We start from the raw sequence: 22,359 nt of genomic DNA, 5'->3' as shown, positions 1-22,359 counted from the left end.
ATCATAAGCATTTGCTCTAGTCACAATCTCGGAACACCCCATTTCAAGGTTATGATACATTATCCCCCTCCAAAAGATCAGATAGTTTCTAGATCTTGGTGCAAGTTACATGTTGATGCTGAGATAAATCAAAATCAGGTAGTATTAAAACAAAAAAAATCAGGAGGCAATCAGACAACAACTACATCTAGGTAGTTTTGGTAGTGTTTTAAATTCACACAGGCTAAAAATATTTAACCCTAAAAAATTAGCTACTGCAAGGACTTTGCTACTAAAAAACAACATCGCAAGTGTATTTAGAGTGCGTTTCCCAAACAAACAGCCGAGGGCTGGGCTATCGGCTAAACTATCTGACTCTGCTTGCTAGTGGAACAACATCCACTTTAAAAAATACAAAGCAAATACAGAACCCTCATTTCAAAGTGAAGCTGGTCAACATCAGTAAAATAAACCCAAAGAGCAGGAATATTAAATGCAGCTGTAAAAAGTGATCCCTAACCATTAAGAAACACCTGATGAATTGCCCAGCACATATTTACCCAGCAGATGAGAGCAGCTCTGCAGGAATCTTTGCTGGGTGATTAAATACACGTTTTAGAGATTTTCATGAGGGAGTCTGTAGTTCGAAAAGCAACCAATGCCCAGACCACAAGAAATGAAACGTGCATCACCACGATGGTGCCAAGGAGCAGTGGCATACCCGCCTCCAGCTCCCCGGCTGAGGGGCAGGCAGGCATCGCTCCACCAGCAGGTTCTGCTGGGTTGGCACTTGTGGCCCAGCTGCAACGTCCTGCTCCCATCTAGGCAGGAACAGGTACAGCCCTGGAAATACAGCACAGACTTATCCTCTGGAAAGAGGGACAAAGTCCTCATGGCAAAGCCTCCCGCTGAACCTGTCTGTCGTAGCTTGGCATGGTTGGGCTGTTCACTAGAAGTTACCCCCTGGCATTAGGAACTGTCAAGGTCTGGCTCTGCTTGGAGACAGAGCCCGGCCAACAAGGTAAGCTATTCAGCATTAACTTGCTTGGTGAGTTACTCACACTATTGAACTCTTGAACATCCAATCTCAACCAAGTTATCTGGAGTTCCTGAAACTTCCCGGTGCATGAATGCACCAGACACATACGCAGTTCCCAAACAATGCTGTAGTTAGCATGTGACCCCAAAAAAATGCTACCTTGAGGGTTAAAATCGTTCCATCTCTATGTACTTCCTTGCTGCACCATTGTCTAGAGACCAGCTAGGAGCCAATTTAAACAAAACTAGGGAAAAAATAAGGCCCAGCTGCCATTTGCAGAAGCTGCAGTCAGACCACACACACAATGCTCCTGTCTGTGGCAAAGCAGTATTCATTATCCTGCCAAGTAGTAAATATTAAACCGATTGTAAAAGTTAGATCTCTCCCCTCCTGCCAGCGACGGCATTATTCCAGGAGAGCAAAGGGGGAGGATCGGTCTGCAGGCCTTTTGTTCAGTGCTTGCAGTTTCTGACAATGCCTCACCCGAGGCATTTCTTACCTGAGGGAATCAGGAGAGACAAGGCAGTAGCAGATGCTGATTTAATCACTTTATTGACAGGTCTTGAGGTACGTTTCTCCCCTGATTCCCCAGAGAGCAACCTGTGTCGTGCCCGCCGCACTGCCAAATCGCTGATGGCTTTTGGAGCGGTAAGGTCTGGGCCTTCATTGCTATTACTGCGAGCGCGTGGATCAGAGAAATCTGCAGTGCTCCCAGCTACAGTTTAAATTAAAACAGATTAGAACCACAGGGAATTCCTAACAGTCTATTCCCCTACAGGCAAAATACATTAAATCAAAGTCATGTTTACATGAAGTCCAAGAGTAAATTTTCCTAAGAAGAAACCCCAGGGCTTGAATTTTTATTTACAGAAATGGTGTTATTCTGAATACAGAAAATTAGCAGCCTCTGTTCTGTTGGAAAAGCTCGCTAATGAAATCACGTTGCTCAGGAGCAGTTACATGGATCCTCGAGCTGCGGTGCAGTTCTGCAGGCAAGCGATTTCAATAGGAACATTCATAGATGAAAACAGGTTTATGGAAAGTGCTCCATTTTTACAACCGGCAAGAACTGTCAATCTTTAAGTTAAAACTGCGGGTAACAGAAGAATCAGGTTCTACTGGAACTGCACATAAAAAATCCACTTTAAAAGAATACTAAGGTACTAAACTCAGGGAAAGTAAAAATGTGAACTGCAGAGACAACTCTAATTTGCCCTCTTCTGTGCACCACTGCAATTTAGTCTTGAATTACTTAACCTGCTATAATTATATATATAATGCAAAGTAATCTTGAAAATCAGACTGGACATGCAAGAATAGCAGATGCTGGGGGTGCTGCAGTGCCTTCGTTCCCCATCTGATACCTTAAAGGGGCACTGTGAAAATACATTAATTAGAATTTACAAGGTGCTCAGAAACGAAAGTGGTGAGCATCACAGCAAGTCCGCAAGGGAAATTAATCATTCTGTCTTCAAAAGCAAATTTTAAGCAGCGTGCAATAAATAAAGCCTAAGGGCCATGTTTTGAACAATGAGGACAGAACAAAACATTGATCATCGTTATTTAAGTGGGCACCACTGCTCTGCATACTAAGTAAAGAAGGAAGTACCATGAAAATAAAAATTCAAAGCACCATTCCCAGAGATCTCAGGACCAGATGCCAGTTCAACATTCAACAGCCACAGAGTTTCAAATAAGGCTCCCAGACAATGAGGAACTTGGAATCGGAGGCTGCGTGTGAAAAGGCTGTGATATACATTAGAGGAGCACCCCAAGACAGTGACAGGAATGAAGTTCTTTTCTTGCAATCCCTTGCCTCTGACGTAACTTTGCAGGCTGGGGACACTGAGGCAATGGCATGCCTGAATCCCATGCGCTGGATTAAAGACTGCTCTAATGCATTAGGCTCAGGGAGCAGGCTGCACAGGGAAGCTTCATTTTTGCCCATTCCAACTTGTAGATACTCAAATTTGCAATGAAAGTGTTCTTGCAATTTTTAATAACGTGTTTCTAGGCTTTCAGTATGAAATTGAGAAACTAAGATTCCACTATGGCACCTATGTCACCCAAGTATGTGGTAGCTTGCTCCAACACCTCTTCCCATGGTTTAACGGAGTGCGTGATGGCAGCACCAGGCCTCTTCTGGGAGGATGAGCCATAGAGGGGAATGGGACAATTTTGGAGGAGGTTTCACAGACTGCATTGCAGAAGAGGAATAATGGGACGTGAGGATCTTTGGCTTTACTCTAGTCCAGAGGCAAATTTCCTCTAAGGCGTTTCCACCTTCTGCTATCAATTCACCATCACATCTGCCCAGTGCCCTTCACCTAGTCCTAGTCCAGTCTTGCTGCCACTCTGACTCCTTTCCCAATACCCCTTTCCCCTCCTTTCCATCCTCAATGAAGCCACAATTGCTTTGCCTGCTTGCTCCCGATTTCCCCCGGCACTTGTTTCTTATTTTCTTACTCAGTTAGTCCTTGTTCTTCAACGCTACAATCTAGTTCTGCTAAATATGCCTGCCTTCACAAATATTATCTTGCCAACCTTCAATTCAACTTCCCCACTCTGTTCCATCGGGCCAAATTTCCTTTTTTTCCTCCTTACTACCTTCCCACCAGTTCCCAGCTCTGGCCTCCTCTGTACTCAGAAACAGGCAGCTTTGCCCTCTGCCTTCCCAGTGCCCTGAAAGGGGCAGGAGCTGCAGACACTCCAGCACCCAGAGCCCAGCCCTGCACTGCAGCAGCCCAGGGCACTGTCACAGGGAAGGTCCAGCTCAGCCCAGTGCTGGAGAATGGCCCCAGGACAGTCAAAGCTTCCGAGAAGCCAAACGCTGACTTCTAAGACCCACTCTACTAAGCCTGCAACTTGGCTAAATTTTGGGATATTTGGCTGAGACAGCAAGTAGCACATCCCTGACACAAACCCCACTCTCCTAGTAAATTTCAAGTCTCTAGTCCAAACTAGAGCTTTTCAGATAAATAAAACCGTAGGAAGCAGGGATCTGTTAGTATGGCTGACACCCATATTCTCCATTCCCAACTCAGCTGTGATCTGCTCTGACTAATCAGAGCTTAAAATAATGCTTAAAATAATGCTGCCTCAGGTAGGCACCCAGTGGTTGTAAGTAGGCATAGATCATATGGGTGTCAAGCATGAGAAGACCTTAATCAATTTGAAGCGACAGGACTGAAATATAAGATGTAATTTTGAAGGGATTAAACAACCAATGTTATTTTAAAGACAAGCACAGCCACAAAACTATACTAACATAACGATTTAGCATGAGACATTCACATCACCCGACATCCAAATCCACAGTTTTACAGAGTTAACATCTGCAAGCTAACACTGCTTTCTTGGGGACCATGACACCATCACACCGAGCACATACCTGTCAGCGTTGAGGCGCTGCTGATGGCCGAGGAGGGGGTGGTGGGTCCAGCATCACTTTCCAGCTGCAGCTCTTGCTCCACAGGCTGTTCTGGAATGGGCACCGGCAGCCCCTCTCGCGACTGCACAGCGGACAAGAGCATCCCCTCGGACTGCGGCCTTTTGAGAACAGTTCCCTCGTCCTCGGCAGAGATGGCAAAACGGGGCATATCGAGAAGCCCTGAGCAGCGCCGGCGGACCGTCAAGGGTGGGCTGGAGTCGCTCTCAGTGTGTGAGGATTCAGACATAGACAAGCGTTTACGCAATCTAAGAGGGAAAACAAGACAGAGCCCTTCAATTAAGTTAGGGGGATAATGAACTTTAAAGGGTGAAAATAGCGCACAGACCCAGCTCACACATCTGAAGCCAATATATGGTGAAGTTAGGAGATGGAGCTACATCATTAGGACTTAAAACAGCAAAGGATTGTGGCATCACCTGAGTCTAGATTTCCAATATACTCTGTTGTTAAGCTTCTAAGAAAGGACGGAATAAACCCAAATTCTGGGCATTCATATATTTAACTGACATTCTTATTAGAACACAAGATTTTTTTGGATATTCTGAACTTTAGAAACTTCGGACTTTCCTAATGGTTTCACTAATTTGCTACAAATGGTAAAAGTCTGGCAACACTAGACTTTGGATTCACTGATATTTAACAAAAAAATGCTGTTGGCACATCTCCAACATAACTAGCTTTTCCACAAATGAAAGCTTTACTTAAGGTTAGAATCCCTTTAATTTAATTTAAAGTATTTGCTACAAATTTAGGAGATGTTAGTACTTAATTAGGTACATTTAAGGACTATATCACTTCTACACATTCATTTTCAGCTATTTATTCCACTCTTCAGGCTTCACCTGTGGAAATACATAATATGAAGCATTTCTGACCTAACACTGGCCATAGAAAGTTACGGCACAGGTCGGCCTTTCCCAGATGCTATGAGAAACCAAAAGACTTAGTTCTACAGAACTCACATTTCAGGAGACCCAATCACCCAGCTGCGGTCTCGACTCTTCAAGCCGCCAAGGCTGTCCAGCCGGTCATCTTTTTCTTCACTCAGACTCCGTTTAGTTGGTGGTGGAGTCTTCCTCTCTTCGTGGATGGAAAGACGCTCCATGCTGCTGTACACCTGCATATAGCAAAGGATCGTTTATACAGAGAAAACAAACCTACATGGCCTTTTCTGATCAAGAGGCATAATCTCTTCTCAGAATGGAAGACATTCCCTGAAAGCATGAACTTGGCAATGTTCTTTCACTAAATTACACAGTGCAGATGTGACATGCTCAAAGTGTGCCAGGGAGGAAAGGAAAAAGGCGAGCTTCAGAAATATTAAACATGCTTTTCTACAAGAGCCCTCTGAAAACAGCCAGGCACACCACAGAAATACTAAGACTTTTTGAAACTACTTAATTTTTGTTTTTAATGATTCTCAAATCTAAGAGGAGATATTGCTAAAGCAGGCTCCAGAAGTCTTGAAGGCTGGCATCTGGATCTTGAAATCTTACTACACAAATTCAATTCAGTGATAGGCATCACGCTCATGACCCCATTTCATTATCATCAGTCTATCAGCATTGCCCCAAGCTTATTTCAGAACAAAAAAGTCCTGCCCTCCTCAAGGAATCTACTATAATGCTGACAGCTTAATGAAAGTGCCTTTCTTGCTTTTACAGCCGTCTTTAAATAATTAAATGATTAAGCAAAAAAATCCATCCTTTTAAAACTACACTTGACTGTGGACCTAATTTACATAAGAAGAGATTAATGAAAATAATGTTATTAAAAATTCAGAGCATCAACAAGATAACTATTAATAAATCATATGGCTGAATTGTCAGACAAGAATTTCAAAATATAATGAGCCTTTTATGCCTCCCACATTACAAATGCTGTGTAATTTTCCAGGTCTTAAAATAAATTCATTAAAAGTGAACTTTTTCTCTTTGTGGCAAAAACACTGAACCCTAAAGAAAAGCTTCAGTCTTACAGATGAATAATACTCATGGTGAGAAAAGGCAGAAAAAAATAAACCCTGACATACTCCTGAGAACTTTCTCAAGACCCCAACTAATCCTCAGGTCCAATTTTAAACATACTTTTGGTGATGCAAATCAGCAGCAACTCCATAAAATTAATAGTAACTGTTATTACTTAAGCAATATAGCCCAGCTGAGGACAAAGAAGAATAAAATGGTGCTTCAAAACCAACTTTGGCAGTGAAAATCTGGAGGAACTGTCATGAAAAACTAGAATACCTTTCAGAGGTCCCAAGTAAAATTCCTACTCCCATCTCATCAAGAAGAGGGAAATATGATTCATAGAGCAGGCTGAACCCAAAATAGCATTTCTTCTCTCTTCTGCCTCTCCCCAAACATACTTTGTTTTATCCAAGCTAACAGTGGAGTTGTACCACTTCAAAATGTCCAAAATTCCAACTTTTTGTTTCAGATCACCTGAGTAAGAACGAGAGACCTGCACAGACCTGAATCCAGAAAGCGTGGCTAGAAGGGACCTCCTCAGGGCTTCCTCTCCATCTCCGCACCTCAAAGAACAAGCTCTCTTGTTATCACCTGACAGATGTTTCTCCAACCTGTTCTTAAAAGCTGCCAGTGATGGAAATTGTAGAAATTCCCCAGGCAACCCATGCCAGTGTTTAATTACTGCTCAACATTGGAAACTTTCTTATCATCTACTCTACACCTCTTTTGTGCCCATCATTTCATATCAGTTCTGGGTAGAACAGGAAGACCGATGTACTCCTTTCCTTCTAGCAGTTATGTATTTGGAAACACATTAGGTTTTATGTTTTGTAGATCTCGGATCATTCTCGGTGCTTTCCTCCAAACTCTCTTTTACTGGTCCATGTTTATTTTCCAGAGCATTGCCCAGAACAGGACAGAGTACCCCAGCTACGGCCTTCCTACTTCTAAGCAGATGGAAAGGATTTCTTCATTTGCCTTGCAGAAAATATCGTGCTCGCTCAGTATAGTAACTGCCTTTTTGCTTCAATAATTTGGCACAGCTAAGTCACGATGCGCTATCTACCCAGACCCTTCTCTTTGAAATTGTCAACTCGCCTTTTGTTCCTCAGGCTGTATTTGAGACAGTGAACAGCAGAGGTGTAAACTCCACCTTTGCTCCTAATGGGTGGCATCCCTTTGATTTTAGACCATTATTGCAAAATGTCAGAATCAATTTTCATCCTGATACCATCTTGTCACCTACTGGAAGACCGTTTCAGAATGACACTGTTCAAAAGCAAATAAGCTGTGGACACTCCCTATGCCAGCATCCAAGTCATTAGTAAAAACATCAAACTGTATCAGACACAGGAGAGACCTCCGCAGTACCCTGCATATTAGTGAAACATTGAGAAATACAAAATCTCATTCTCCAATTATTCTTGCACTCACCTTCTAATAGGCCACAACCTATGACAGAATAAACAATGTACAGCTTTTTTCTTTCCTCAGTGAATACTAAACACCATGCGACTCCCACACGTCATCTGCATGATTAAAATCTACCCCATATGAAGCAATGAAATCATGCTCCTCTCTAGATTTTTTTTTTTTCTTTGAACGAGCTTGCATGCTCCTACCTTGCTGAACCTCGGGGAGCATGAGGAAAACTGCCGAATTTCCACGTGATCATCATCATTAGTGTCCTCCTCTTCTTCTGAATCCAGGTGTTGGTACCGTTCTGAACGGGCTGTGAACAAGACATGGCACATTTGATTAGTGCAGGGAGTGTTGATAACTCTCACACCTCAAGCATTCCTACTCGTCTACTTACAAAGAACTCTGAGTGTTCATACACCATGTAGGGTATTTTCCTTAATACTGAAACATACCCAGCGAGCTTTGCTCATCCTGTACAACTAGCAGTGAAGAATACCTCCTTCCTACTGAATTTATCTTATATCATCAGCTATATTATATTCTAAAAGCAGCTGATACGCAGTAGGTGTCTAATCCTGCAGACCCTTTGTGGTACGAATACTTCTTCCCTATGGCAAAAAATCATATGGAAGGAAACATGGAAACGATTCACTGTCCCAATTTCCAATAAACAAACAGCTTTACGATTGTACAAAGTCTGTCCTGCATACATACATACAAGCCTTCTTTAAAAAATAAAAATATTCACCCCCTAAAAATATTTCCTCTTCTCTCTCCTACAACTAGAAAAAGGATTAGATTTTGTGAAAGAAAATGGGCAAGCAGCCAATGCGCAAAGCTATTTTTTAATGCAAAAATCTAAACTGCCTCCAAAGAGATTTTGTGCTTTGAGATTTGCAGCACTGTATTTCTAGGCCAGCCACATTGGATTTTGTAGGGCGGGTGTTAATAAGTTTGGCTACTGAAAGCCGATAGCTATACTGAGCCAAATTTGCTGCAGTGTATCAGCCAGAAAGCTACTTTTATAAATTCTAAAATTTTTCTGCATTAGGGTTTATAACAGCAATGCCAACTCTTATCAGTGTCTATGTGAGATATTTCCTGACGTGAGAATTCCAGCCTTTTTAAAGGACTCACATCAAAGCCACCCCGATAACCTGCTGCACACGCCTGGGCACTTGGGGAGTTTGCCATCATTCCTACATGACAGACCCAGCGACTTGCACCACTGAACATAACATCATGCTTTTACCCACCAGGATCCGCTCACGGCTGCTGTGCTGAGCCTCTCCCTATCGTTGACCCAATTCAGTGACCGGAGCTCCAGTTTCAGTGTCCGATAAGTCCAATTAGGGGTGGGAACACACAATACAGCCTCGATACATGCAAACCACACCTCTGCCCCTCTGCACAGCTTGACTCAAATTGCTCTCTGCAGAGAGTACATGGAGATTTCTCAATCTGTCTCTCTCTCCATCCTACCTCTCCATCCAACCCCTAACCTAAAAGCCTCTTCCCCAAACTGGGAGAGCACTATCTAAACAGGATCTCTGCTTTTGCAGCGTGGCAGCCGAGGGACTGGAGACAGGCTGCTCTCTCCCCTCCCTTCGCCCTGAGCAAAGCGCGGGAGCAGAGCAAAAATGTGCTTCATACGGAGTCAGCAAGTCCCGTGGCCCTGGAAGAAGGATGGAAGAGATTCCATTGAAGTAGGGCAGGGAACTGAAATAGCCCAGTATCATCTTGCGCTGCAGCTGGAGCAGGGGAAAGATCCCCCTGATCAGTGACAAGCCCAAGCCCTTTCCACCTGCTCGGATCCCCAAGTCAAACGAGAAATGCTAGGGAGCAGAGGCTCTGGGGACAGAGACCTCTCCATCCCTCACATGACGCTCCTCCTTTCTCTCCCAAGAGCACCAACTCTGTCTGGGGCTTATCTGGAAATACCAGGAATCTTACATAGCACTGATACCATGGCAGTTCCCAGACGTTTATACACACCAGACAGGCACTTCATATCTCATTACAGTTAACAATACTAAAATAAGGTGATAACTTGCAGTGAAAATAATTTAAGTTACTTTAATCCTCTAAAGAGTTTTCCCTACATACTTGTCTTCAAGGTTTGGGTTTTGTTTTTTTTTTAAAAAAAACATTCATTGGCTGAAAACAGTCACCAGGGAAAGATAACATTGCTCAAAAACTCAAGGAAGTTGGATTTATCAAATGCTTTAGAAGTACTGTAATAAACCCAGCATAACAACCACAGCACCTCTCACTGCAGAGCCATGGCTGGCAGGACCACAGGCACCAGTGAAAGGCCAATTAACTTCAGCAGCAACATTTTTTAATTTAAAACTCATTTACTTTCAAAGAAACCTTATTTGGCATTCAACAGAAACTTTTTAAAGCAATTTCCATCATTTTATTCAATTTCTAACAACGACCTATCTCTTACAATTTCAAAAATGAAATACACAAAAAATATGATGCCGTTTAGGCTGAATCTTTAGTCTTACTGTCAAAATAGCTTGTGTCATCCTCAGATTCCAACTGTGGGATGAATTCAGCTTTCTGCCGAAGCAATCCATTCCAGTCCAAATCTTTAAAGAACCGATGCTGTTTCACTTCAAAGGCACTACCTGAAATAAGCATCTTTTATTGCAGATTATTTCTTTCAGCATTTGCATGACAAGAAAAAGAAACCCTAAAAATATCAAGAGCCTAAAAGAATGTACCTGAGTACGTTTTAAGTCACACATTTTCCAGGAATTTTGAGAAACAAGTTATCCTTTTATCAAAGTGGTGATGCAAGATAAAATCTGAACAAGATTTCCTCCTTCCCATCGACTCTTACTGTTCAATGACAACACATGACTAAACTGGCTGGAAGACAACATCTGCTGTTACGTTCCACAGCAAGTTGCAAGATTAAGAACTCATTAAGATCTTAGTTAAAATTTCCAAAGTCTAAATACCATCTTGTTCATAGCTAAATAAAGAGAGCAAACTCAGAAAGGTACTTAGCATATGAGTGGCTCCGCTCTCATGAATAAACTCATACGTGTGCTTAAAACAAGGCAGGGGCTTATGTATGTTCCTAAATTAGCATCCTTTGTTATTAACCTCAGAAGCTTGGGTACCCAGAAGGAGAAACTAAGGATTATCTGTCTACTAGTATGTGCATTTTTTTTCAAATTCAATTAATATTCATAAAAGATGTTACTGTCTTTTTAAAAAAAGAGAATAGCAGAGGAAAAGAGATAAAAGGTTTGCTGAGTGCCAGTGGCACTATGAGATGCCAAGCGGAACAGCAGTCTCAGCATTACAGGTATATAAGAAATCAAAAGTATCAGTCCATCAACTCATTTTATAAGGCAAGAAACTCTACATCTTCTCCATGACAGCAACATCTTTCAAGTACACGGATTTGAAGAAGAGCATGTGAAAACCATCTGATGTTATTAATTCATGATCTGTTCATGTGTTAAGTTTGCTGAATATATGTGCCTTTTGGAACTGTTATGCATTTAGGTTTTATTTTACCCTTAAAGTGTAGTTTCCAACTGAAAATCCAAAATTAAATCAAACAAATCAAATCCATGAAACAGACAACCTGTGCCACGAAGCTGCAGTGTTGCACAAATGATTTTAAAACAAGAGTGTAGCTAGAGATTATTTATGGTTATTTACTATCAGGAAATGAGAAGTGTTGGCTTGTAAAACTTTAAGCTTGACATTATCATACAGAAACAATGACATACGCATCTGACTTTGGCAAAGAGATTATCAGACTTTGTTGTATGTTTGGAGAATTCTACAGTACAGGCCTATAGGAATGGAAGAGTTTTCATTTATTTTACTGCACCCAGGAGTTCACATCCATGCAGGGGATTAAGCCTCTAGTCAAAGAGAACTTCAAAGAAATCTGATTACACACTGTTCAAATGGAGACACAATCCTCAAGCCTTTAATGGAACAGCACAAATTTCAGAAGTTATGTTGCCAAGCTGATGGTGCCCCTTTCTTGTTTCCCAAACAAGACAGTAATATCTGTCTCACTCATGTACAATCTACACCAATTCTCAGAGCTTCATCACTCCAAATTCATTGAACCCAGTATAAACTGTCTCCCAGTTGTAGATGAGCATTTTTCAACATGGGTGGGTGTACATCATGGGCAAGGTAGCTGCTTTTCCTCCTTCTGGCTACTACTTTCCTATGCACAAGGTTCCTACCTGTTCCCATTCTTTCCAGAGGATTTTGGCGGAGAAGCTTAGAAATGAGGTCCTGGGCATCTGGTGGCAGTGCATCATCACCTTCTGGCCAGGCAATTTCATCTAGGGACAAAAAGAGACTTGACATTTTCTACCAGCTTCATGACCAATTTGAATAACCATTCACATTCCTGTATGCAAAATGCAGTGTTCAGTACTGCCCCAGAATCGTAAATACCTTGAATTCAGCAGCTTGTATACTTAATATAATTCAAGCATTGACATTTTCCAAAATGCATAAAATTCAGCGTCAGCTAAAGCTGCTGTCAATCCAAGCAGTGCTTGCAGAGAAAAGAAGCATTAAGAACTCTATTAATAAAGTATGAAATGGGACTTCCATGACAATCCATAAACAATGACACTGACAATTCTGTGGCTGTATCTCGTGCCCGCACATTCCACGTTCGTTATATTTGGAACAGAGAGAACAATTCACAGGTAACGACTTTATGCATCATATTTAGTTCTTTGCTGAAATTTGCTTTTTACAAAGAACACTTGCCAAGTGTGTTAAAAATTTACTGTTTCAGAAAGCATTCCCAATAGGAAATGTTTTCACTGGCATATTCACTGAGAGAACACAAAGCAATCGTTTGTCCAACTCCAAGCAGAAGATAGGTTTAAAAAGCCACAAGACATGAAGGTACCAAGTACAATCGCTTCAATGTGTTTTGCTTAAATTTCTCTTTTTTTTTAATTTCATTTATACCACAATTACTAATTGACTGACATTTGCACTTAACAGAAGCAATAACCAAAATCAGACTGAATTAGGCCAGTTGGCGGCTGCTCCTTTCATATTCCCCATCATTTAAGTTAAAAGACAGAACAGAAAAATCCCCAAATATGTTTCCCCAGTCCCACAAGGATTTGCATTTCCCACACCACACAGGACGACAGAACTATCCAGCAAGATGTTAAGCAACTCAACAACTTTCGCTAGCTGGAATCAGATGGATGCTACTTTGACACAGAAAGATAAATATTTTAAAATTAAAAATTATTATTTTATACCTCGCCTTTCCTGACTAAACTGTGGATCCTCAATATTTTCAGGGTTTTACTTCACAGCACACTTTGAAACCCCTTCAGAACCAGAACAGAAACATACCGCTGATCACTTGTCCAAACAGCTCTTCAGGTGTGTCCCCAAAGAAAGGAACACAGCCGACTAGAAACTCATACAGGATAACTCCCATGGCCCACCAGTCCACAGGCTTCCCATAGCCCTGGCGCAGGATCACTTCTGGTGCGATGTATTCTGGAGTCCCACAGACCTCAAGAGAAACACACAAGAAAGCAATAAACCCACAAACTGCCAAATCCACATCAAAGCTTATTTTTGTCTTTTTTGTTCTCTTTCCCCTCAGAGCTTTACAAGGAAGTTATTAATGTTTTGCCACTAACCACTTTATGCTCTGAACTACTTCCACAGAGTAAGATTCTATATTTGAGGAACACATTACCTGCACAGAAATTCTATCCCATACTATGAAACGTTCCTAGTGTGGACATGCCAGCTAAGTAGTTCTTCGGTGCACCTATAGTAAAGCATATGGGAAAAATGCATATTCTGTGTGTACAGGTCTGTCTGCTTGATGGATGTCTACTGGCACAGCTATAGCTATCAGGAGCTGAGTTTTGACAAACCTCTCACATCTCTGTGCTAGCAGAATTTTGCTTCACAGATGCAGAACTAGCAGCACAGCATGATTACACACTTCAGCATTTAAACTTGGGAGGTGCACCTGGCACAGAGAATAGCAAAGGAAATCACGTTGGAAGATCTAGGTTGCCTCAAGCTTAGAAGCAGCAACAGTAACAAAACAGTTGTAAAAAATATAACACTGCAAAGTGCAAGACCATGATCTAGTGACCAAAGAGAGTTCCTGCTGGAAAAAACATCGTTACTCAGAAGCAAAGGAAGACAACACCACAGGATGATTATGAATCTTGGCACAGCTAAAAAAGAAAATTCAGCTGCGATCCTATGTATTTTCAGAAGAGAAAAGTATTTTTAATCCCATTATACAAGGTACTGGTGAGCCTGCACCCAGAACAGTATAGTTCCTGTCAACTATGCCCAGGAAATATCAACTCAAGCTGAAACAGGTACATGGAAGAGCTATTCATTCATCAAAGGAAAATCTACCTTGTTATCTAAAAGCACTTAGCCGGTTAAGCCTAGCAAAATGAAGGCTAAGGAGAAAAATGACCCTTAGTAAATATCATGGGGATAAAAATCAATGTTTAAGCCATCAGACAAAATTACAAGAAGAAACATACAGGAACTTGCCATGAACTTTATAAGCACCAGAAGGGGGAGACCATGGAACAACCTTCCAGCAAAATCCGTGTTTACATCCCTAAACCAGCTTCTATTCACACCTGCACCGCTGCCTTGGCCACGCTTTAAATATCCGGAACTAAGAGCTGAAGCGCATCACTCCAAAACAAGAAGTTGAAATAACAAACGATATCAATTTATGCACAAACATGAGAATGGACTTGTATCTTTTCCTCCCGTTCTACAACGCACAGCACAGCATCGAGGCAGAGAGGGAGTGCTACAAACTCTGATTCTATCCCGAGACAGAATCCTGCATCTGATCCCACATCAACAGACAAAATTTTTCAGCTTACCTGCTTGTCCAGGAACTCCCTGGTATCCTTCTCAATGTGTCCCTCATAAAGATTAGTTGTAAGACTCATTAACCCAATTTTAGACAGTCCAAAGTCTGTTAGTTTAATGTGACCCATGGAAGTTATCAGGAGACTAGAAGAAACAGAAGAAGCAAAATAATCCAACATTCAATTAATTGTTTCCCAAAAGCAATTTAAAAGAAGAAGAACACAAGATAATGCTACGCAAGTTCTCAGTGTTACATCCCCATCAAACACCTGGAAGGAACCTCCTATGCAACTGAGTATCACCAAGCTGCCAAGGCAACTAGATATCAGACTACCTTCTGCCATAATTTCATCAGTGTAGCAACAGCTTTGAGATAATATCTTAAGGTGTTCTTCCCATCCTTTCTCAGTGTCTATCTCATTCTACATCAGTAGCAAAAGACTCCATAAAATCTCCTACATGTCAGATGCCACTGATGATCTCTACTGTCTCTAGCCCCCATGTCCTCTTGCCTATGGAGAAAGACCCTGAAGAACTGGCTCTCTCCCTCCAGCTTCTGAAGAGCTAAAGACTTACTTATCAGGTTTTAGGTCACGGTGAACAATCCCGTAATTGTGTAGGTACTCCAGCGCCAGAACAGTCTCAGCAAAATACATCCTTGCCATATCAACAGGTAGGGCACCAATGTTCTTGAGAAGTGTAGCACAATCACCTCCTAGAAAAGAAGTTGCAAATATGGCACAGTGAAATGGCAAATATCAGTAAGAAAGAACAGTTATGGTTCTTACAATACTAGATTAGAGCAAGTTTCCTAAAGGCCGTCTCTCTCAACTTTGTTAGCCTGAATTCGAAAGCACTCTGTGCTCCTTCTTGAGCTTCAAATAGATATTAAAATCTTAGGAAAGTTGAGATCCATGTATGCTGGGCATGTTTGCTCAAGAACTGTACTGATGCCGTTTCCAAACCGTAACCAAGCCTTGAAGAAAGGGCAGTTCGAGACTGTTTGGCCTCTCTATAAATTTCTTTGCTTTCCACCACTGAGACACATACTACTTCTGATATACAAGCTTCTTAAAATAGTAAGTAAATGTCTCTACAACTACTAACTGGCTCTCCCTACACATGGAGAGGCAGCCATGCCTTTGGACACCGTGGTACTCATGCAAATAAGTCTGTGGGCCCCTGCTTCAAGCTTCTTAAGGAACACTGGCCACATATTTCATTCGACCTTCATCTCTACTTGCAAATAGGAATTAATATTAAAATTTGTTATGTCAATACATCTGTTTTCATTCCACTAATTTATCTGAAAGAGCACTGATACAATAACTATAAGCTTATTTCTCATAAACATTCAGCCAAGCAAGCAAGGCATAAGAAATTAATCCCATTCACCCGTGGAAATATATTGCTCACAATAAGATACAGTGATAAAATCAAATAATATTCCAACGAATAAGGAAAACAAACAAAAAAAAAACCCAGAATAAAACAGCAGTGTATTTTTAAAAAGGCTGCAAAAGAACAAAAACTGTGTTGCTTGGTGATGTTTCTTAACTGTCTTTTTCTAACTGTAATGCCAAACAAATGTGCATCTAGCCATGCCATCCCATAGGAGAGGGGGAGGATCTCTTTCCAGCAAGGACTGGAAAGTTCATGCTGACTTCTGACCCCAGCAGTTTTCTACATGTGGCTTTATGTTTCCTCAGCTCCACTGCAATCATGTTGTATTAGTGACAGTGATTCACAAATGGAGTATCTCCCTACAGTAAACTGTACTAGTGGTAGAATGACTCATTTCTCTGGCTCAGCCCAGGCAGTCCATAACGCTTCCTCCCTAAAAGGGCCATCATGACCTCTCCTGCGACTGCAGGGCTGACTGAACTCACTTTCCATGAGGAAAGGACTAGCACACACACTCCCGTTTTATTGTACACATCTTCTAAAGCCTCAGAAATGGCATCCTTGACAAAGGAGGCACACTGCTACACACTAACTTCGTCCATCTATCTAAGGTCCCTTTGCAGGTGTAGATGATGACAACCGTACCTTCCACATATTCCATAACCATGCACAGGTGGCGCTTGGTCTCAAAGGAGCAGAGAACATGCTGACCACAAAGGGGTTCTCAGCAAACAGTCAAGATATCTCTCTCCACAAAAGCCTGCTGGATCTGGTTTCTCAAATCAGGTTCTGTTTGTTGATCTTCTTCATGGCAAAACGTTGACGAGTGGTCTTAGTGTCGCACCAAATACACTGCTCTAGAAAAACCACAAACCAAGAGGAAAAGTTCCATTTTCAGTTCAAACTGTTTTGGGGTGTTTTTTAAAAAACAGTGATGGGGCACTGCTTCGGATAGATTCCCGACAGACTTATCTGTGAATCCATAAAATCCCATCTCAGTGCCAAGCTCCCCTAGAAAAGAAGGAACCCCATGATGCTTCCTTCCAAAAGCTACTCTGCTTTCTTGAATTAAGCAGCATTTTCACCGTTGTGACTAACAAGGATATATTTCAGACACAAATGTCACAAACTTTCTTAAGCATCATTGCAGAGAGGCATATATTTTTCAACACCACAGTCCCCATTTCACTTAAAAAATTGTCCAAAACATACGGAATCAGCACGATATCTTTCCAAGCTCCATAAAATTAATTTGATGCAAGACTGTTGCTGTGGATTTCTTTCAGTAAAGTATCTCTTACATTTCTATCATTTGCAGATCATTAGATTCCTGCACATTAATAATACAGTTTGCAAATAAAATTTTCATCCAGTTTGCCTGCCTTATTGAATCAGTACTTGTTTCCTTTTCTCTGGAGTATATTATATTTAACACGGTATTGTGTCTCACCAGCAGCTGACTATAAAATACACCCAGGATAAAGACAGATACGAGTAACAGCAAAACTACCACCTCTCACTCCCCTTTTTACAAAGTTACATTTAAATCATGGGGCCTGTGCAGAAATGTGACTGAAAAGATATAAAATCTTCTTGTCTAATAATATGGCTCTTCAAAATGCTCCATTGTGTCTTCACTGACTAAAAAATATGCTTACACTTTTTCCACATATAATTTTTAAAAAATGAGTTGCTGTTAACTAAGCACCCACTTCAACAAAACACTCAAGCACATGCTCAAGTTTTGCAGTTATGACCAACTGAATATCACTGCTTTTCAGTTACAGCCTAACGACTTCACTGGTAAGGATTATGACCTGCAAAGTGTCAGGAACTGTCTTTAAAATTCTGGATAGGTTAAATTTTAACCACCGACTTCATTCTGGATTCTTCAATGTATAATAAAATCTAATAGAGTTTTTACTGTATTGCTTCTCACAGTAGATTTGCCCCAATGTAATTTTAGCATTTCTTTTAGTATTTCAAGTGCTTACAAACAGCCACATAAGTTACATATATAATCTGAATACATGGAAGAATGGAAAAGCATAAACTACTTCTGCCTCAATATTCTTGCTGTTTTCAAGAATCATCAATAATATTTGCAACTACAGAATTTTTACCCGCACTCATATTAGCCTTTAAACAAATACAAATCACAGACTTAACCAGACAGCATGAAAGGAAATACAGACTGCCATTGATAAGCAGTAAGGAAATGGGTGCAAAATAATTGTCTCAGACTCATGGAACTACATTTTTTTACTATTACTCAGGAAATCTCACAATAAACTAAGTGACAGTATTTCCCCTAGAGACAATGTTTAGGGAAAATGTTTTTGTCATCTCAAGCTAAGGTACTGAAGTGTATATATTTTACCTACCTGCCATAAAGAAATGGTGCAAAAATAATTACTGGAAAAACAGGCTTGAGGTCACAGCCAGGAATGGCTTCAGAAAACTTGCACCACAGAGGGATTAGGAATACCATATTCTGAAAGCTTTAATGTAGGGCAACTAATGTTTACAAAAGGTCCCTGAGCTGGAAGCTGTGAGTCAGTTCAATGCAACATAAGGAATTCACAGTCAGGAACTATGTCCAGATACAGGGGCTATTGTCTAAGAAACTCTGAGAACGTGAAAGAAATGGCATTTCCCAGAAGAATGCATAAGACATCACAAGTGTGGAACCTCTGTAAGACCCAAACAAAATTCATTTATGCTTTGGACCCAACAAAAACCAGCCATTCACCTAACTGCTATAGCCCTTTGCTGGGTAGGACAACAATAGTATTTTCTTCTAAAAGCAAAGTCTAAAAGCCTTACCCATAAGCACCATTACTGATCAGTTTAATAGTTTCAAACTCTTCTTCAGATGGAGTTTTCTTTGACTGGACAGAGGCCTCCACGGCTCTAGGGAAAGAGACAATAAAATGGAAATCAGGAGTAGGAATGACTTCAATTCTATATGTTACTTTTTTGTCCTTTTCTTCTTTAAGCAGCATTCACCCAAACTCAATCCATTTCTAAACCTCTGGAGTTCTCAGCTTTAGGAAAATCATCTGTATCCCCAGGACCCTTGCAGATTCCCTCCACAATTATTAGCATAAGACTATAAGATTCAGGCCTTTCCTCAACATTACATTTTAAAAATACCAATAAACCAAACAATTAAGGATTTTTGAAACATAGTGAGCTATATAATTAAGTTTTTCCAACAGTCCATTACTAAAGTCAACTCTCTTCAATACCCATCACATTTTACAAATGCAGATATAAAGAATTTCTCCAAATGATTTTTGTCTGCACCTCTAAATAAACATCCACAAAACTTGATGATAATGCCTTGTTGCAACTTTTAAGAATTTCACAGCCACAGTATCGAGATTTCCATATTTTTGAGTGTATACTCCAGTTTTAACATGTGCTTTTAAATGTTAGCACTTTTTTTTAAAATTAAAATTACTCTGCATTATAATTAATTCTCTACTGTAGACTACTTCTTTCCAGAGAAAAAAAAGCGCTAGACAGAGTGAGTGTATTACTGCTTTACCTCGACTGAATCATCTGTCTCAGGAGTGTCTGGGCTGTCATAGCTATTCAGCTGGGCCATTTCTGAAAAGAAAGAGGAGAGATTACTCCTAATGATCTCAATCAAACACTATTCTCTTTATTTATACAAGACAAACGGGATTTTAAGAGGTGCCTGTAGATGAGAAAGGACATTTTTCCCCTCTGTAAAAAGTCACCCCAATTATACAGTGATAACCTTTAACACCTTGTAAGCTGCAGGCAGTATTTTATATAAAAGATGAATATAAGTAATTGCCCTAATTTCAGCCTGACTTATTCTAGGTGGTTCTCTATAATAAGTAAAAGCAATAAATGCATGTTTGGGGAAACCGCTAACTAGTTAATATTAAAATCTATTCTGTGCGTATATGTCTGCATAGAGCTGGTGGCACCTCTGCAGTCCAGAAAAGAAAAAGCATTACATTTCAAACAACCTCTCTCCCTGAAATGTGTCTGATTCTGCAAAATGCTGAGCAGCAGCAAACTGGGAGAAAGTCAGTTAGTTTAGGCTACTCAGCTCTCTTAGGAGATGCTATAAACTTTGCAAACCGAAATCCTACATTAACTACTAGTCTCTGAACAGACGTCGTTGACATTTCTGGGTGCCCTCCTTACAGAAAGGAAATAAGGCACCTTGACATCTCCACACATTTCTAAAGAGAATTTGACTTTAGTAAGGGGAATTACTGATGGAAAGGTTCTCTCCCATGACAGGGATCAAAGGAAATTTCCCTTTAATGTCAGATTTCAACAAATGCTATTAAATTGCATTTAGCAATCTCTGGTAGAAATTTTCCCAAAGAGCTCTTCACTTGAAGTCAACCTGTCACTGTCGTTCTGGTAAACACCGTAGAAGTTAAACTAGTCCTACCCAGACTACTAATTTATGCTAAAATTATGCTCTCCCAAGAAAACAAAAAGTACAGTTTAATCACTGAAATATTCCACAGTAACCTCCAGTCTCTCTCACACTTTCTATTGCTGCTGAGCAAGCTGTGCACACTCATAAGACTTGTCATAGGAGAAGAGATTCGGCTAGCAAAGTGCCAGGCAGACATATTAACTCACAAATTCCAAAGTTAGGATCATCTGGGCCTCTGTACATTTACAGCATATTCAATTTGCCATATGCAATTCTGGAATCTAGCAGAAAAGCTGTTACTTTCTTCTAAAGCATTACACTTCTCGGTTTCGCTGCTATGCAAGGTGTAAAAATACAATCTCATATCCACCTAAAAATTCATACTGGTCCTGATTTCTCATGGTAAATCACAACAAATACACTTTTCCCAGAGAGGACAACAAAGTGGGATGACAGGATACTTTCCAACCAGGGCCACCAGCAGGCAGGCAGATCAGAAAAATAACAGGTAAATTTACTTTTACTGTCCAACAGCACAGAGAAAACAGTTAAATCATAAAGCCATTTTCTAACATTGTTTCAGCTATAATACAGAGAGACATTATTAACACCGTAAGTAAAGAACTGTCACTGCTGATGCGCAGTCCTTACCCCAGCAATGCTCCTTTGAGACATGGGGCTGGAAAGGACAGTCTAGAATTTGACAGCAAAGAGGAAAATAAGGAAAAATGGCCTAGAAATTAAACCAATAAAATAAACACCTCCTTCAGCTATGTTGTGACCAGGAGATCGGGTCACCCTTCCGGTAGTTTGCAGAGTACACAAGAGTTCTCACCCTCCAAGGGATCCCTGGTGAGTCCCAGCTGGCTGATAATATAACGAGGAATGTCGCATTTAATTCCTTGCCCTTCCTTGGCATGGCCTTCTGCCGCTTCTAACAAATGGTAGAACTCTTCAGGGTCAAACTCCTACAGCAAGGTGGTGAGAGAGACAGAGAGGGGTAAACTATTCAGCTTTACAATTACAAAAGGTTTCTCTCCCATATAGGATTCCTCGGAAACATCCGGTTAATTCTGGGCTCAGCAGCAATGTGAAACATTGGTAGTTACAACAAGCAAATCAACGCATACCACCCCACTCTGCAAAAATGACAGACTTCTACAGCCTGCCAGATGTCCCCTGGCTTAGATCTGCAAATCAAAACAGGACAAGGACTCTAGGGACTTTTTATGAACCAAAACCAGATTATCGGGTAATACAGTCATGATAACGTAAGCAATCCATGCGGACGACACCTCCCAATTTTGTCACACTGGGATGTGCCAGGGAAGGTCTGGTGATGAGGACTTGAGGTGGCCACAGGTGAGTTAAGCCTAATATAAACCTCTCCTGCTTTCAAATGTCACTTCTGATAAAACCATACACCCACCCAATTCTGTAACTGTCCCAACCTTAGCAATTGGCTAATGAAATTATTAATAAAAACACCACATTGCTGTTTTATTAGCAGATTTCACTTTCTATATAAGAAATACTGCCTGCAGTATTTCATACTATACAGTACAGGATCATCTTATCAACTCAGTCTTGGTGTATGTGATCTCTAAGGCAAGGAAAAGGTTATAAGAAGGTGTGATTTTCTTTTACTAGACTAACAGATACAGCTGGAAATAGAAGACAAGCTTTTGGGTGCAGGAGCACTCTGATTAGAAGCGAGTTCACTAGTTAACTTTACTCTCCCCTATAAACCCCATCA

General features: G+C 40.8%; 1 protein-coding gene across 1 annotated transcript in view; it reads right to left on the bottom strand.

Moving 5' to 3' along the window:
* Nucleotides 1-22,359, bottom strand: part of MAST2 (microtubule associated serine/threonine kinase 2) — a 195,305-nt gene that overhangs the window by 10,548 nt on the left and 162,398 nt on the right. The window contains 17 exon segments of the mRNA XM_068407089.1: nt 1,518-1,733; nt 4,410-4,714; nt 5,432-5,586; nt 8,062-8,171; nt 10,375-10,497; nt 12,094-12,195; nt 13,244-13,409; nt 14,776-14,908; nt 15,341-15,479; nt 16,814-16,865; nt 16,868-16,900; nt 16,902-16,951; nt 16,954-17,002; nt 17,004-17,025; nt 18,995-19,071; nt 19,722-19,783; nt 21,439-21,571. Coding sequence (XP_068263190.1) covers nt 1,518-1,733; nt 4,410-4,714; nt 5,432-5,586; nt 8,062-8,171; nt 10,375-10,497; nt 12,094-12,195; nt 13,244-13,409; nt 14,776-14,908; nt 15,341-15,479; nt 16,814-16,865; nt 16,868-16,900; nt 16,902-16,951; nt 16,954-17,002; nt 17,004-17,025; nt 18,995-19,071; nt 19,722-19,783; nt 21,439-21,571 — 1,927 coding nt within the window.

This window comes from Nyctibius grandis, chromosome 8, assembly GCF_013368605.1.
Source record: "Nyctibius grandis isolate bNycGra1 chromosome 8, bNycGra1.pri, whole genome shotgun sequence".
Lineage (NCBI taxonomy): Eukaryota > Metazoa > Chordata > Aves > Nyctibiiformes > Nyctibiidae > Nyctibius > Nyctibius grandis.
This window is presented reverse-complemented; position numbering and strand designations above follow the sequence as displayed.